Below are 11,744 nucleotides of genomic sequence, written 5' to 3' on the forward strand. Positions count from 1 at the left end.
CTCCTAGCTTTCCTGCTCCTCTGATGCTGCTTGGCCTGCTGTGTTCATCCAGTTCTACACCTTGTTATCTCAGATTTTCCAGCGTCTGCAGTGCCTACTATCTCCAATGAAATGTTGGTGGTCTGTCCTGCTTGTTGTTTACGTGGTCCAGTGTGATGTGGTGGTTGGCCTCATTTCTGCTTCGTTGTGGTTGATTATATGGGATCTATTTCCACGTGTGTTGATGGAGTTACACGTTGAGTACCAGGTCTCTAGGAAATCCCATGCGTGTCTTTGGTTGGCTTGTCCTTCGATAGTTACTTTGTTCCAGTCGAATTGGTGGCCTTCTTTGTCCGAGTGTATGGAAACGAGTGATAGTTGGTCACGTCTCTTGGTAGCGAGTTGGTGCTCGTGTACCCTGAAAGCTAGTTTTCTCCCGGTCTGTCTGATAGTGTTTGTGGCAGTCCTTGCATGGGATTTTATATATAACGTTGGTCCTGTTAGTTGAGGGTATGGGATCCTTTGTTCTTGTCAATCGTTGTCGTAATGTAGCTGTGAGTTTGTGTGCTACCACGATTCCTAGTGGTCGGAGTAGCCTGGTGGTCATTTATTCTATTCTATTCTATTCTATTCTATTGAGCAAAAAAAGTTTCATTCCTTTAAGTGCCTTGGATATTCTGCAGAATATTTTCTACAATTTATTTTATACTTTCTTTCATCTTGCTATTTTCCCAATAGAACACAATAACCACCATTTGCCACTCTGCTAAGCACCTCTAGGGAACAAAGCAGCTGACACAGAGACACAATATTTAGACCATTTTGTTTTACATTGTATCTTGTCCCATTATGTCAACTTCTAAAACTTTTTTTTTTCCCTGTTGTGCAATACAAGGTCTTTCCTCTCTAATTTTTTTTATTGCACGTTTATGAGATAACTCCTTTACCTGCCATGCTAGTGTGTTAAATAATTATTTTATTAATATTCTGGAAGGAAGTGAATCAAATTGTTACCAGTTTAAAGGGTAGCAGTGGAAGGGTGAGTTTCTGAATGGAGGGCTGTGATTAGTGGCTTTCCTCAGGGATCAGTGTTGGGACCTTTGCTAGTTGTAATATATAAATGATTTGGGAGAAAATGTAACTGGTTTAATTAGTAAGTTCCAGATGACACACAGATTGGTGAAATTGCAGATAGCGATGAGGACTGTTAGAGGATACAGCAGGATATAGATCAGTTGGCAACTTGGGCAGAGAGATGGCAGATGGAGTTTAATCCGGAAAAATGTGAGGTAATGCATTTCGGAAGGTCTAATCCAGATGGAAAATATACAGTAAGTGGCAGAACCCGTAAAAGTACTGATAGGCAGAGGGCTCTGGGTGTACAGGTATACAGGTCACTGAAAGTGGCAATGCAGGCGGAGAAGGTAGTCAACAAGGCATACGTTATGCTTTGCCTTTATCGGCCGGGGCATTAAGTTTAAAAGTTGGCAAGTAATGTTGTAGCTTTGTAGAACCTTAGTTAGGCAGTATTTGGAATATTGTGTTCAATTCTGGTCGCCACACTACCAGAAGGATGTGATGGCTTTGGAGAGGCTACGGAAAAGATTTACCAGGGTGGTATGGAAGGCATTAGTTATGATGAGAGGTTGGAGAAACTTGCGTTGTTCTCATTGGAATGATGGAGGTTGAGGTGCGACCTGATAGAGATCCACAAGATTATGAAGGGCATGGACAGAGTGGACAGTCAGAAGCTTTCTCCCAGGATGAAGAGTCAGTTATTAGGTAGCATAGGTTTAAGGTGCGAGGGGCAAAGTTTAAAGGTGATGTGTGAGGCAAGTTTTTTTACACAAAGATTGGTGGGTGCCTGGAACTCGCTGCCGGGGGAGGTAGTGGAAGCAAATAGGATAGTGACTTTTAAAGGGCGTATCATATTGACAAATCATATATTGACAAATATATGAATAGGATGGGAATAGAGGGATATGGTCCCCGGAAGGGTAGGAGATTTTAGTTGTGACGGGCAGCATGTCGGAGCAGGCTTGGTGGACTGAAGGGCCTGTTCCTATGCTGTAATTTTTCTTTGTTCTTTTGTTCTTGTTCTTCTCTTTCCCCAGAGGAAGTACCATTTCACTTTTCATCCTACATTGGGCTTAGCAGTTGGGGATGACTCCTCTAGTTTAAATGGCTGGACTTTTCCATTTCCTGGAGTATTTTTATTAGATGAATTTGTGAATGAAGAGGAGGAAACTAAGCTGGTGAACCTGATGGATAGTGATGAATGGAAGCCATCACAATCTGGACGCAAGAAACAGGTAGGTTTTCCTGGCTCAAAAAACGTGCAATGTATGGGTCATTGTTAGAATGCTGTTTATATATTCCACCTGTCAGCACTTTTTTGTATGAATGACAATACGATGTGTTATCTTATGACAGATTCAGCATAGCTCAAACCAACTTCCTGTCACTTTGTGGCACAGCCTGTGCAAAAGCTCCCAATTATACTATAAGAACTGATAGTAGGAGTCCCAAGTATCTAATTGGCAATGTACTGCATTACAAACTGATCTCTGATGCAAATCAAACTTTGTATTTTAAAGTATTCTACTACCAACAGCTAAAAGAAAATATGCACGTATTTAGACTGATCTTTTCACATTTCCTGGTTTGGAGGTTTACTTTCCTGTGTTTTGTAATATCCTCAATCTCGTGGAATGTGATGTTGAACACCACATCAGCTAACTAGAAGCATTCATTTTTCTTTTTTGCTGAATATTTTTGTTTAAACAAGTAAGAGAGTTAAGGGGGTTCCTGAGGTGCACAACCTTAAATCAATTTCAATTATTTTGAGTATCATCTATATCCCTGAGTGTTTCTGTTTAACATTATAATGGCATCTGGGTAATTTCAGTCTGGAATCTGTTTGTGACAAATCATATTTGATTTCCTTTTCAGAACAAACCCAAAGTAATCTTGCATGGGCAGTTTTTTTAAACAGGGTTTAATGAATAGGTCATAGTGTGGTGTAATAAACATTAGCAAGTAAAACTGACTAGATAATCAGGAAAGTGAAGCAATCTGCGGTTATTTTAGTAAGTTCACATTTCTAATTTCGTGATGATTCCCATAACCTGAAAGAAATATTTTGCTTTTTTTTTGGAGGAACTTTCACATCATCAAGTCTTTCTAAAGTACTGCACAATAATCTTTGAAGTGTTGCTACCATTGTAATAAAGGGAAAGGAGACAGCCAAGAATCGGTGATAACAAGGTGTAGAGCTAGATGAACACAGCAGGCCAAGCAGCATCAGAGGAGCAGGAAGGCTTGCTGTGTTCATCCAGCTCTACACCTTGTTATCTCAGATTCTCCAGCATCTGCAGTTCCTACTATATCTCTAGCCAAGAATCAGTAATCACAATAGGCAATCTCCTTTTTGCGATTTCAGTTGAGGGCTAAATATTGACTCACTGGCAGAACTCTCCTGCTGTCCAAAGGATAATAGCGTTAGTACTTTCACAACCACCTGAGAGGACAAATAGGAGTTTCTGTTTAATGTTTCATCTGAAAAATGGTATTTCCAACACTGCAGGACACCCTCTGTATAAGTTAATTACTCTACAACACTTTGTATATCCCCAAGTGGAATGTACAGTGTCTTATCTAACAAAATTAAGTAAAGCTGCTTTGTATTGTTTCCTGTGATATTACAATTTTCAACATTGGCTTTGTTATTTTCTCTGCTTTTTCACCTGCAAACATTTTCTGAAAAATTTTTACATTTAGAAATATTTTGTAATTGCTAGCAATACATAGATAATTTTCTTGCGTCTTCATATATTATTTTTTTTCTTTGTCAATATGCAGGATTATGGTCCAAAGGTGAATTTTAAAAAGCACAAGTTGAAAGTAGGAAGCTTCAGTGGCCTACCAAGCTTCAGCCGTCTCCTCCTAAATCGAATGATGCGGTATCCTCTGCTGAAAAGCTTTCTTCCTGTGGAGCAATGTAACCTGGATTATAGACCAGAACGTGGCTCTGCCATTGACTCACACTTTGATGACTGGTGGTTGTGGGGTGAACGTTTGGTCAGCCTGAATCTACTGTCTGAAACTATATTATCGATGTCTTGTGACTCAGACGATCTCATCCAGCTCCATCATCAGTCCTGTGATCCAGTAACTGATAATTCAGACAGCCTTTGTAATTTCCATGCAGATGATACTCAATTTCTGTGCACTGATAACTGTAGTGTGAAAAGCACCAGTGACAACTGTCAAAGGCATGTCCCTTACAAAGACATAGAGGTAGCCATTCATTTGCCAAGGAGATCTTTAATTGCTTTATATGGTGATGCACGATATAAATGGAAACATGGCATAAACAGGGAAGATATTAAATCAAGGCGGATCTGCAGTACCTTTAGAGAGCTATCAGAAGAATTCAGCCATGGAGGGAATCAAGAGGCATTGGGAACAGAGCTCTTGGATCTTGCATTGAGCTTTCAAGGTGTTCCTGTATGAAATTACTGTTATAAAATGTCAAGTACAAGTAATCTTCATTACAAATTCAGCTTTGGGATATCTATAAAAAAAAATAGTTGTTATTTAACCCTTCTTCTTATGCTGTGGTCTGGATCATATAGGATGTAATGGATGTTCCAGTACTGTCCAAACCTTTGCAGCATTATAAATGTTTCATTAGAGTTGTAAAAGAGCAGTGAGATTCTGAACTGATCTTTTTTTTTATCTCTGCTGCCCCATTGAAAAACATCTGTCCACTCCTAATCTTGCCCCTTTTAAGCAAACAGTTGTCTTTAGGCAGAAATTATGGAATCAGAATCATGCTTTAGCACAGTTATCCACTAATGTACTGTGCACACGAGCCAAAACGAGGCTTTATTGATGAGGGAGATGATACATGATACATGAGGCATGTGTAGGGAATCTATAATCTATTCAATGCACATTTAGTGAAAATACATGTTGGTTTGAGGGTTGACCAGTTGAGAAGATGATGTCTATTTTTAATTAATGAACTTATTTTAAATTAATTAATGAATACACAGTTCAAATTATGTCAACCTGTCAAGTTTTTTTCCTCAGAAACCAATGATTGGGGTTTTCTCAAAGCAAGGAGGTAGTGATCTATTTTACTTTCAAATATTCAGATTTTAATTTGAATAAATGCTAATATTTTTAAACAATTTTATGCTCTAATCTAACTTCGAATGCCATGTTTGAGTAATTAAAGTTAATATTTTGGAATTCTGTTGCCCAATGAGCTTAACCTTTTAAGTAATTTTGAACAGAGAACTAGGTTGTTGCATATCGAATTACCGTTTCTAAAATATCAGTTATTTTGGAATGGGACAGTCCTTTCTCAACAATTTACATTTCTTGGATTAGCACCCTACCTAGCATTTAACATTCTCTCTTGGCTTAGATCAGCAACTGCTTTGGCTGTCTATTCCTTCCTTTTCTTGCTCTCCCTCCCTCTCCATCCCTCTCCCTGTCCTCCTACTCTGCCATCAGCACAAATACCACCCTTTCCCAGTTATATTCAATTCTGACAAAGGGTCACTGGGCTCAAAACGTTAACTCTGTTTGTCTCCCTACAGATGCTTCCCGACCTCTGCTGAGTTTCTCCAGCACTGTTTTTGTTTAAGCTTCACCTGCCTTCCTGATGTCCAACCTTCCAAATATACATTTTCAATATTGATTCAGCTCTTTCCACTGAAATACACTTGCATAAATGAAGCAAGATACATCTTACTTATGGGAGTATGTGACACTCCATGTAACTATCACTCTGCTGGATGGGTGTCCCATGGGAGCCTTGCCTGGCTGATTACCTCTGTGGTAGTTTTGACGTGATTTTGTCTACTACAGCAACAGTCATGCCTCCCCACAGGCCTCACCAGAAACAGCAGTACCATCTGAAACTGGCCGGCCAAAAGACCTAGAAAAATTTATGAGACAGTTGTGTGGTGCACATGGATCAGGATGCCAAGCAGTGTGAGGTATCACTCTCAGAAGGCACAGCATACGGAGGGTTTGAATAACCTATAGATCCAGATGGGATGCATCCCAGATAAAAAATCTCCCACGGGTGCTTATTTGGTAGTGCTCTGTGAAAAATGCTGAAACCACACAAGCTCCAACAAGACTCCATGCTGGCAAGAAGTCCGTCTCTACACCGACAGAAGAAATGGGAGTGAGACCCACAAGACTGTGGTGCATTTCTTATGCAGGCCTGGATCCAGGAGTCAGGCCAGGAGGATTAGGAGTTCCAATCAATGCAGACAAAGACATGAAAGAAGAAAATGTTTAGGCAGCCCACAACAGTTTCTTCAAGGATTTGGGAAGGGTCAACAATATTCTCAGCAATGAAACATTGGTTCCATATAGGCTGTCATATCCAGTCATCATTGAACTGACGTATGAAAGAAGTGCCATTAATAAACTTGTGATACATGACATCACTGACAGATTATTTTGTACACTCTCTGTAACTCTGTGCTTTCAACATTAGGCACTTCCTGCGTCCATAGGGATGAGAAACATCAGATTAAGAACATCCAGCAAGGTACTCCAAGTTATAGAGACTAGTCCCATTTGCCAGCATTTGGCACATAACCCTCTAAATCCTTCCTATTGATGTATCCATCCAGATACCATTTAAATGTCATAATTGTACCAGTCTGCATCACTTTCTCTGGCAGCTAATTCCATACACACACCACCCTCTGCATGAAGAATTTGCCCCTTACATCCTTGTAAATCTTACCCCCCTCACCTTAAACTTATGCCCTCTAGTTTTGGACTCCCCTACTCTGGGGAAAAGACCTTGCCTATTTACCATATCCATGCCCCTCATGATCTTATAAGCTTCTATAAGGCCTCCCCTCAGCCTCCGATGTTCCAGGGAAAATAGCCACAGCCTATTCAGTCTCTCCCTATAGTTCAAATCTTCCAACCCTGACAATGTTCTTGTAAATCTTCTTCGAATCCTTTCAAGTTTAACAACACTTTCCCAGAGCAGGGAGACCAGAATTGCACATAGTATTCCAAAAGTAGCCTATCCAATGTCTTGTGCAGCTGCAACATGACCTCCTAACTCTGATACTCGGTGCACTCACCAATAAAAGCAAGCGTGCCAAAGTCGCCTTTACTACCCTGTCTACCTGCGCCTCCACTTGAAAGGAAATATGAACTTGCACCCCAAGGTCTCTTTGTTCAGCAACGCTCCCCAGGACCCTATGATTGCCATCTGGAAGAATACCGAGCACTGTAGGAGGAAGGTCAAGTGACAAATAGCCCACGTCGCTAAGAAGTGTGACAAGTGGAGAATACCACACAATAGCCTGTCATTATGCTAAGTGCTAAGGTGGAGGACCTGCCAAACAAGTCAGCACCTTTACATGCTTTAAGTGCGAGTTAACATTCTCATCAAAAGTCAGCCTCAGCCAACACGAGCACCATAGGCATTGAACGCTCCACATTGAAAAATGGTTGGAGACCCTAAAAGTTAATGCAAAGCCAGGGACGAGATATTACAAATGGATTGAAGAAAAAACATATCATCTTTATCAATTATAACAGCAATTTGCAGGACGCTCATTTATAAATAAAAAGATCACCAGCTTCCTTACTACCAAAACATCCAAGCAAATTTCTGACAAGTGCAGTGTTGCAGGACACCCGCGTGGTAGCTCAACCACCAATCCCTGATGAGACTGAAGAAGACGCCATGGAGGTCGATCCATTTAACAAAGCTGATACCCAGAAGGAGGTCACCCAAGAAACAAAAAGGATCATTCGACCTCTGGCCTGTAATCCAAAAATCGTGATATTCACAATCAATCAACCCAGCATGAAGAAATATTAAGTAAGAAAGGTGACCCCAAAGTCAGAGCACTGGGGTTAGGGCTTATGGACCGATCACTGACTTTCTAATGACTGGAGGTGTTCAGCACAAAACTACTCCCAGGCCAATAGAACGTGGCTTAAGAAAGATTAAAAGATATGGATGTGAAAAGAACATGGGTGCAAAGAAACGATGGGCAAGTAAAAGACAGAGTTCAGAGAAACTCAATTGCTCTATAAACGTAATAGGCATCAACTAGCTCACTAGACAATTGGGATGGCAGCCAGAACTTTATGTCCCCTTTCTAAGGAGGAGCCCGAGCACAATTTCAGTACAAAATGATCAGTGCTGAGCAATAACATGGGAAATCTTGACAAATTTTTAATACTTCAGTCAAGGGGATGACATTCAGTTGATGCATCCCATAGCCAACAGGAGTCAACTCAGCCATCGTGGAGATAGACCCAAAGAGTGCAACTGGTCCAGTTGGAATGAAATTAGAGGATGTTCAAGAATATTCACGATGGAAATGCCACACGTTTGCCTTGACTCTTTGCTCTGTGGTTAAAAAGCAGCACCATCCTGAACTCCTTAAAAAAGAATCAGACTGGCTTGATTCCAAAAACAGAAGATGCAGAATGTCTGAGAAACATTGATAACTAGAGGAACATCACTGGCAACCCCAGGATGTAATGAAAACATTCACAATCCTGGAGAACATCATTAAAGATGCCAAATGGAATTGAAAGAACCTTTTATTTTTGTTGATCTTGCAAAGGCATTTGATTCAGTAGGACATAAATTACTAATTAAGGCACTACAGTGAGTCTGTCTCCCTAAAACATTCATACAATTAATCAATGACCTATACACACACATCATGACCGTAATCGAGGGTAACCAATCAAAATCAAACCCAATAAAAATTGAAAGGGCATTTAAGCAGGGGGACCTCCTGTTTCCAATATTCTTTAACATCGTGTTGAATTCATTGTTGTGCACCTTGGAAGAAGCTAATTCAGGAGTATCTATGATGTTGAACAACAAAAGAATGAATTACTCCACTCTAGCTTCACAGACAATTTTGTAGTTTTTAATGACTTGCACGCCGGTATGATGAAGAACCTTAAAAAGTCAAGGCATATTGTGATACCGTGGTCATACAGTTAATAACGCAAAGACCAAAGGTTTTCACTTTACTTCTAAAGACAAGACCTTCCAATATAATTGTGAAAAGATTTGGGTTACTGAAAAGAGATGGTATTGAATATATTCCCCCTGGAGCGATGGAGAAGTAGCTCGGTGCCCGAATCGATTCGTGGGCAGTGTTGCAGACATAGATTGGGTAGAAAAGTTTAAGAACAGGATAGCTAACTTGGAATTAGCTGCTTTCTGACCATTTCAAAAGATCACACTCATAAGAACCCATATCATTCTCAGGATGTATTAACGCTTGATCCTCAGGAAACATCCCAGAAAACATTCCACAAACTTGACTTAATTATCCATAATGCAACCAAGCAGTCTATTTGTCTCCTACTGAATATGACTGATGGCCTTTTATATATCAAAAAGAGGGATGGTGGACAAGGAATGCCTAAGCTCGAGGTTTAAATCGCAGCTGCTGCAATTCTGAAACCGGAATTAATCGAAGCATTCAAAGATCTTGCAGTACAGGCCTCATTCCAATTCTCTGGTAAGAACAACCTGGATACTCTGAAAAGACGATGAGAACTTAAGGTCCTGAAGGTGATTGAGACTTTTGTACAAAAGCAAAAATGCAAACCCTAAGTAGAAACAGAAGAGTCCATGAATCACCCTGATGCTGAACGAATAATATTAGAAACAGTACCTGCTACAAACTATGAGACATGGAGACATTGGGAATGGTCGAAAGGTTGGAGTTAAAAAGCCAAGAATCTGGGATTAGTTATTACAAAAATGATTGGTCTCAAATACTTCTATCAAATCATTGTATCAAATCATCATACAATATCAAATCATCAAAATTAATCAATGATTTTACTATTGCATTGTAATCTATATCTTATTAGGCCCACTCTATCAAGAGGTAGATGTGCACACTTAAGGAGTGTTGTAGATCTGAGGCCCCACTGGAAACATTAGCTCATATATCAGGGAACTGTCCATTCATTAAAAATGCACAAATCAAGTGGCACAACAAGATCGCTGCCAAGTAACAACAACATGTCGAAAAGTTTGGATGGATGACATTCATTGAGCTGCAGTTGAATGACAGACTGATCGCTATGGAAACTGGAATCTGATCTTCAAGAAAAGACCAAGAAACCATGATAGTTGGTGTCGCAGTTCAATTTGAGAATGATAGTAAAGCATTGGAAACTGCGTGGAATGAAAGAGTTATAAAATATAAACATCTAGACCAAGAGATCATGGAACTGACTGCAGGTTCTAAAGCTGTTCACTTCAGCTTTATTGAAATGGCTTAAATTGAACAACACCCTCGTACAGTTCTTTGGGATTCAGAGATTTATGTCCTTCACTTAGGACATCTCACATTTAACTATATCCTTGACACTGGAACTCTTACAAGTATTTGGTGAGAGGTGAATTAAGACAATAATTCCCGTCCAGCTTTTTGCCGTAAATGACTATCACTGCCTGTGTGGGGCTGGGGTTCATTGGACTGTTCGAGGACACGTGTGGGCACAATCACCAGGGATTTCAGTTGGCGGTTGGGAAATAAATTATACTGAATGATATCATTAACTTTATTAATAATTAAAATATAAACTATGAACTTTAATTATATAATTAATGTTTATTGTTTGACATGTTATACTTTGTTTATATTTTACAATTAATGTATATTTATTACTGTGTTAATACTATTAACACTGTAATATGGTGGTGGGTTACTACAACTAAGTTATACTTTGTTTATATTTTACAATTAATGTATATTATTTATTACTGTGTTAATACTATTAATACTAATGGTGGCTTACTACAACTAATATACATATCAAATGATGTAGGTGTCGTTGGACAACTAACCAAGGACTCTCAGATATTGGGGAATTAGTCCTTCAGCCTTCTGATGTGACATTTCATCCCTGTCCTCTGTCAACACCAGAGGTTCCCTGTGAGAAGTTTCAACACATCGATGAGCAACACAAGGCACTCTTGTGAGTGTCCCCCAAACTGTCACATCGCACTCCCATCAGGCAGCAAGTACAAAATAAAGCTGTTTGCTTGTAGTTGTGAGCTATCACCTCTAGATGTCTCTGCTGAATTTTATTTCTTGAAATCAATATTTGTTTACCTTTGTTTAAGTTATTAAGAATCATAGAATCCCTACAATGTGGGGACAGGCCCTTCAGCCCAACAAGTCCACACCGACTCTCAGAGCATCCCACTCAGACCCATTCCCTCTATAGCCCTCCTAACCTACACATCCCTGAACACGACGGACAATTTAGCATGACCAATCCACCTAGCCTGCACATCTTTGGACTATGGGAGGAAACTGGAGCACCCGGAGGAAACCCAAGCAGACACTGGGAGGATGTGCAAATTCCACACAGACAGTCGTCCAAGGGTGGAATCAAACCCGGGTCCCTGGCACCGTGAGGCAGCAGTGCTAACCACTGAGCCACTGTGCCACCCATAAAGTTCCAGGTATTCTTTCTGTAATGTTTTTGAAGTGGTTCTCTGTCTTTACTACTGGACATTTCTTTGATTTCATCTGGTCGCTATCCCCTTTGTCTCTGCCAGATGCTTGCCAAAACCATTACTTTCCAAATCAGCACTCTTGTAGCCAGTTCCTGGCCACCACAGCAAAATTACTGGGGTATAATAAGATTGATAATGAAATATTTAGAGTAATTAGGTTTATTTGCTTTCTATTACACAAATGGTC

General features: G+C 40.0%; 1 protein-coding gene across 3 annotated transcripts; it reads left to right on the plus strand.

The window, feature by feature from the left end:
- The first annotated feature begins 1,239 nt into the window (after positions 1–1,239).
- Positions 1,240–11,091, plus strand: alkbh4 (alkB homolog 4, lysine demthylase). Of its 3 annotated transcripts, none has more exons than XM_048612632.1 (3): positions 2,059–2,291; positions 3,841–4,480; positions 5,592–6,466. In XM_048612632.1, exons 1-3 carry the CDS (start codon positions 2,244–2,246, stop codon positions 5,636–5,638), a joined length of 735 nt encoding a protein of 244 aa, XP_048468589.1. In that variant the 5' UTR covers positions 2,059–2,243; the 3' UTR covers positions 5,639–6,466. The 3 variants fall into 3 exon arrangements, with proteins under 3 accessions (XP_048468588.1, XP_048468589.1, XP_048468587.1); XM_048612630.1 differs by lacking the exon at positions 5,592–6,466 and adding an exon at positions 10,861–11,091 and having other exon boundaries at positions 2,081–2,291; XM_048612631.1 differs by having other exon boundaries at positions 1,240–2,291; positions 3,841–6,466.
- The last annotated feature ends 653 nt before the right edge of the window (positions 11,092–11,744 follow it).

The sequence above is a fragment of the Rhincodon typus genome, chromosome 26 (assembly GCF_021869965.1).
Source record: "Rhincodon typus isolate 14 chromosome 26, sRhiTyp1.1, whole genome shotgun sequence".
In the NCBI taxonomy this organism is placed as follows: domain Eukaryota; kingdom Metazoa; phylum Chordata; class Chondrichthyes; order Orectolobiformes; family Rhincodontidae; genus Rhincodon; species Rhincodon typus.

Bases quoted from the DNA above. Each gene is read 5' to 3' on its own strand.
- alkbh4 (XM_048612632.1), top strand. From the start codon at position 2,244: ATGGATAGTGATGAATGGAAGCCATCACAATCTGGACGCAAGAAACAG. The intron at 2,292-3,840 runs GTAGGTTTTCCT...GTCAATATGCAG, and splicing joins AATCTGGACGCAAGAAACAG to GATTATGGTCCAAAGGTGAA. The intron at 4,481-5,591 runs GTGTTCCTGTAT...GTCTCCCTACAG, and splicing joins TCTTGCATTGAGCTTTCAAG to ATGCTTCCCGACCTCTGCTG.